The 6070-nt window shown below is 35.0% G+C and overlaps 1 protein-coding gene across 1 annotated transcript in view; it reads left to right on the forward strand.

Moving 5' to 3' along the window:
- The window catches only part of LOC132855046 (uncharacterized), a 7008-nt gene extending 2298 nt beyond the window's left edge, over window positions 1–4710 (forward strand). Inside the window, exons 3-5 of the mRNA XM_060883763.1 lie at window positions 428–574; window positions 2470–2507; window positions 2770–4710. Coding sequence (XP_060739746.1) covers window positions 428–574; window positions 2470–2507; window positions 2770–3096 — 512 coding nt within the window. The 3' untranslated portion in view covers window positions 3097–4710. The remainder of the gene's footprint in view (window positions 1–427; window positions 575–2469; window positions 2508–2769) is intronic.
- The last annotated feature ends 1360 nt before the right edge of the window (window positions 4711–6070 follow it).

The following is a 6070-nucleotide window of genomic DNA, read 5'->3' on the forward strand; positions in this document are numbered from 1 at the left end:
TTATCTGCTTATCTTAGCAATATTCCTAACTTAAGAAGGCTATTCTAGTAAAATATATTACATAGGCTTTAAATGAGAAACTGGAATCAATTCTTACACCAAAGTCATTTATTTTCACAAATAATGTAACTGAGAGTCCATCCAGAGGTACTATGTTACAACTGTGGTCATAGTAGTATGTCTGTCAAGTCTGTCTGTATTATTTAGGAGGAAGCTGCATCCAATGATCTTTACAATGTTTTGTACATATTCCCCGACTCTATAAGTCATTATATATATATATATATATATATATATATATATATATATATATATATATATATATATATATATATATATATATATATATACACAGACAGACAGACAGACAGACAGACAGATCTGTGAAGCTGAATATGGTGCTGATACTGTTTATTTCCTGTTACAGCTTCCTCATTCAATATCACATCCTTCCAGCTGGAACATTCAGAAAAAAAGTCCATCATGTTGATGGTTGTTCCAATTCTGTTTGCAGTTGTGGTGTTGGTAATCATTTTGCTCGGCTTCTTTTACTGGAATTACAGGAAGAAAACAGGTACAGAACTGCAGTACCATGAATAAGCATTCACTTCTTTTCCACACTTTGTTGTGTTACCATCTGGAACTAAAATGAAACATAGATGTGTGTAACTTTAGTCTCTCTAAAAGAAAATTGATGTGTGGTAATAAAAGGTGCTCTGAGATTAAGCAACACAAACGTGGACATGCACCCTTGATTTGGAGGCCAGTATTTGGAGTAGCATATGTTATAGAATACATTGTAAAATGTTACATAGCATACAGTGCCCTCCAAAAGTATTAGAACACCATGGCATTCGATCTTCTGCCAATAGATCACAATTTCACATTCAATTTCTGGATATTTACATCTAAATGTTTTAAAATCTTCCACTTCTTTCCCCATTGTTGTGATGGCAGTGTGCTTTAGGTTATTTTCTTGCTGCATTATGAAGTTTCTCTTCAGATTGAATGCATTTCTTTTTAAATTGGCAGACGGAACTTTTATGTAAACTTTTGAATACATTTTGGTGTTATATCATTAATAAAAAATAGTTAAGCCAATCCAGAAACAGCCATACCAGCCCAAGCCATGACTGCACCATGACTCCACTATAACTTTCCAATAAGCCTGTATGTTTTGGTATGTTTACAGATCATTTCTTTCTCATTGCTTTGGCTTTTTCATCACTTTGGTAGAGGTTAATCTTGGTTCCAGAATCTTTGGGGCTTATCTCTATATTTCATTCTGGATCTGCCTATTCTAATCTGGATCTGACACTTCTCTATATTTTGGCTCAACATTTAAGCAATGGCTTTGATTCAGCTCTTAGACCCTAGCTCTAAGTCTTCATATTGATTTATTCTTTTTTAACAATAAATTCACAGATGAAGCAATATAATTGGCTTTACCATTCCAAAACAGAGACTGTATACTGTATGGCCAAAGGTTTATGGAGACCTGGCCATCACACTCATATGTGGGTTTTCCTATGTGTTATACGTAGTAGCATGTACAGTAGATAAGAGTGTAGAGTGTGTTACAAATTATATTGTAGCGTGTGTTCTGGAGTATAGTGTAGAACGTGTAGAGCAGGTTACAGAAATAGCATGAAAAGTATTATACAACAGTGTATAATCCTTACAAAATATAGTGTGTAGCATGTTATGGAATACAGTAAAGTAAGTGTGTATTATAGAACATAGTGTAGAATGTGTTGTGGTATATATTGTGTATCGTGTTATGGAATATAATTTACAGGACATATAGTCTATAGAACATAGCATTCAGCATAGCAAATAGTGAACATAGCATTGAATGTGTCACGCAATCTAGTGTACAGCGTGTTGTACAACATAGTGGGGAATGTGTTGTGGTATATATTGTGTATCATGTTATGGAATATAATGTACAGGGCATACAGTCTATAGAACATAGCATTGAGTGTAGCAAATAGTGAACATAGCATCGAGTGTGTCACACAATCTAGTGTACAGCGTGTTGTACAACATAGTGGAGAATGTGTCATGGGATATAAAATAGAGTGTGTTATATGTTATGGAAAATATTGTGGAGCATGTTACAGAATATAGTGTTGAATGTGTTACAGAATATAATTAAGAGTGTGTGATAGCATATAGTGTGGATTGTTTTGTGGAAAATAGTGTAGACTGTGTTACAGTATGCGCTGTAGAATGTGTTATAACAGAAATAACAGAAAAGATGAATAAATGATGGAAGCACACCGTATACAGGGCTTACTGAAACTTGTTACCATGGCAACACTGTTGCGGTTGTGTGGTTGCATTCACACTCACAGGAAGCGTAGACGGTGTGTATGAGACAGCATTTTACTTTGCAGAAATAACAGCCAAATTTTGTAAATGTGTGAATGAGAATGTAGAGTGTTAAAATGTGAAATTTATTTACAGACACAACTCCTGCTGTGAACTCCACATCTGCACCACAGGTAAGAAACTGAAGATCAGTCATGCATCACACTCATCATCCCAATCTTATACTGTACAGCACACATTTACTTTACCTAAAGATACACACACACACACACACACACACACACACACACACACACACACACACACACACACACACACACACACACATATATATATATATATATATATATATATATATATATATATATATATATATATATATATGTGTGTGTGTGTGTGTGTGTGTCTGTGTGTGTGTGTGTGTGTGTGTCACAGGTGATTCCTGTTCCTAATGTTACCTGTGTTGAGTATTGTGTTCTGGACTTTCCAAACCGACCTGGAGAGAAAGTGAGGAGCACAGAGGAGCGGGTGGAGTACTCACCCATTGTATTTCCTTCAAGAAAACCATTACCACAAGACAATGAACTAAAACCAACGACACAACAAAAGAAAATAAAAAAATCACCAAAACTACAGCATGAGGAGAAAGATACAGATAAAATGTCTGAGAAAGCAAAAACATCAAAACCTAAACATCACAAATGTCAGAAAAAATCACGCCTAAAGACACCCTGTGATGGTCCAGGCAAAAGCACAACATAGAATTTGGGTAGTTAAATATACTGTATGCAATTTAGTTATTTAATATAACAACTTTATTCTAACCATGTATAAGGACTCATGAATCTTCAGGTGCTTTGTATATAAGGTATATAAGGGTCAGTTATTACAGTTTCAATAATCAAAGAGGAAGCAATCATCCCCTCGTTCACGTCCATTCCAAATCTGCAAAAACATCCAGCTGCTGAGAAAATGCACAGAGTGTAAGGGTGAACAAGAGGAGCATATGTTGTAAATAACAAATATAATTTAAATATATATAGTTTTACTCTCACCAGTTCCAGAGTTTTAAACACTTTAATTTATACAAAAAAAAAAAAAAGGCATCTTATTGCAGTGTTGATATATCAGTTTGCTGCCATACTAAATCTAAAATCTTTATATAAGCACTTATCAATTATTCTGTTTCTCTGCATTTCCTCTTGTCCACCTCTTCATAAGAGCTGTAAATTTTTTTTTACACGGTATAATGTTTAGATTAAACAGACGGGATCGACATGGCCGTAGACTCTAGGAATAAAACTTGCTCAGAATGCTTTCTTGCACTTGACGTATGGAGATGCTACAGACTTTTTAGTGTTTACGGAAAGTGGACAAGGGCAAGTTATGAATACTATTGTAACAAAGAGATGTTTGGTGTGAGAATACAGAGAGAATGTTTGTGTGCTATTGGGAGAAATGTTGCTATTTAAATACAGCACACACAACAGTACAGTAAAGAAAACAACAGTGTGTGTGTCTGTGTGTGTGTGTTAAACACCATTGAATTGTAAGGCACCAGTGTTACTTAGGTGACAACCACATACACCATGGTGTGAAATCCCCCTCCGCACACACATGCACACACACTCACAAACACGCAGACATGCACAATGCTACTGTGGTTAATTGAAGTATAAATGCAGTAACTATACAAGGCATCTGAAATGTCAGCAACCAATGTGAATATGTTGAGCAAATATGTCCAGTTAAATCTGCAAAAACATGATACAGCTGCTCAGAAAGTGAGTATAGTGTAAGATTGAAGACGTAGAGCATACCAATGTTGTAAATAAAATTCTAAAATAAAGTGTATGTAGTTTTGCTCTCGTTAGTTCCTGACATTTCAGACACTTGTAACATTTGTAATATATACTGTAAAAAACACAGAATCATATTGCTGTGGTGATATATCAGTGTGATTATATAGCTTTTGTGTGTCTCGTTTGTTATTGTGTACCTGTGCACCAATGAAATCTTTCTCAAAATGAACCTAAAAATATTGAGAAAGTTTTTCAACAGTCTGACTTTGTGACTTTGATATGTTGAAGCCATATTCTCATAGAGTGTGTGAAGATTTACATTTTATCTCATGAAGAGAACGCTCTTATTGAATCTTCATATCATTATGTTGAGAAACCTTATCGTTATTAGAACCAAATAAACAGTTTTATTATTACTTTGTATGCTACTAAAAGTATTTTATAACATCTTAATCGATGATTAATGAATTAAAATTGAACAATTTTGTTTGTTTTAATATATGACAATGAAATTCATGTTATTGTAGAGTAAATTCTCCTCATGGTCCTTTAATGTACATTTATATACAGCTCATATAATAAACACTATAGTGAAATATTTTCTATACCGTCAGTGTAATGTTGTGTTTTTATCATATACTCAGTGTTATTATCTATTCAGACACAGACGTTTGTAAGTGTGTGTGTGTGTGTGTGTGTGTGTGTGTGTGTGTGTATGTGTTAGGTTGGTGGTGTTTTAATCACTCCAGTTATAACTCAATCACTCACCCCTTCGTCTCAGTGGAGGTCCATGTGAACGGAGGTGGAATCTGGGCTTTGACATTTATTATTCATTATTCATTACACCATGCTGCTGTTTGCTGAATTCTGGATTCTGATTAGTCAGATGGTGTTGCTTAATTTTCTAGAACAGCAGCTCAGACCATAGCATAGCTGCAAAAGACTGTGACTGTTCTAATTTCAGTAGTAACGGATTATAACATTAAATTATAGTTTGTACTTACATAACTAGACATAAATGTGTGTGCATGTGTTTGTTTGTTTTGTGTGTGTGTGTATACAGGGTTTTATTGTACCCTTTACTATGAGTACCTCTACATAGTTATTTGTGTGTGTGTGTGTGTATATACAGGGTTTTATTTTAGTCTTTACTCTGAGCACCTCTACATTTTATTTTGTGCAGTTATTTTGTGCATGTGTGTGTGTATGTGTGTGTGTGTGTACAGGGTTTTATTTTACCCTTTACTATGAGTACCTCTACATAGTTATTTGTGTGTGTGTGTGTGTGTGTGTGTGTATATATATATACAAGGTTTTATTTTACCCTTTACTCTGAGCACCTTGCATGTGTGTGTGCGTGTGTGTGTGTAGAGGGTTTTATTTTATCCTTTACTCTGAGCACCTTCACATAGTTATTTTGTGTGTGTGTGTGTGTGTGTGCGCGCGCGTATGTGTGCGTGTGTGTGTGTGTGTGTGTTTGTGCTTATTTAACAGCGAGGAACATCAACATGTTCAGTTTCATAAATGTCTTAACTGATTGAAGTTCTTTCTTTGGAAGGATATATAATGTCCTCTTTTTTCCGAAAACTAATTTTTGGTCAGCATGTAGGTCAGTGTGAGAGTCAGTGATGTGGGTTAAAATGAGGACACACTTATCCACCTCAAGATAATTGTATCAGTAAGCATTTAGATTTTTGCTCACATTTGCAGTTTAGCACACTGTCTTCACCCTTGGTGTGTGTGTGTGTCCGTGTTTGTGAGAGAAGGTGCAGGTGGGCGGATGGTGCAGTGTACCATTTGGCTAGAAGGTTTCATTTAATCCAATTCAGTTTTGTCTGGATTGCACTTTTAACACTTTTAATACAGTTTGTGACGATGTTTTTTTTTTTTATCTGTATACATTTGTATTGTATTTTTTGGTTTTCATCACTTGA

The sequence above is a fragment of the Tachysurus vachellii genome, chromosome 1 (assembly GCF_030014155.1).
Source record: "Tachysurus vachellii isolate PV-2020 chromosome 1, HZAU_Pvac_v1, whole genome shotgun sequence".
Classification (NCBI taxonomy): Eukaryota; Metazoa; Chordata; class Actinopteri; order Siluriformes; family Bagridae; genus Tachysurus; species Tachysurus vachellii.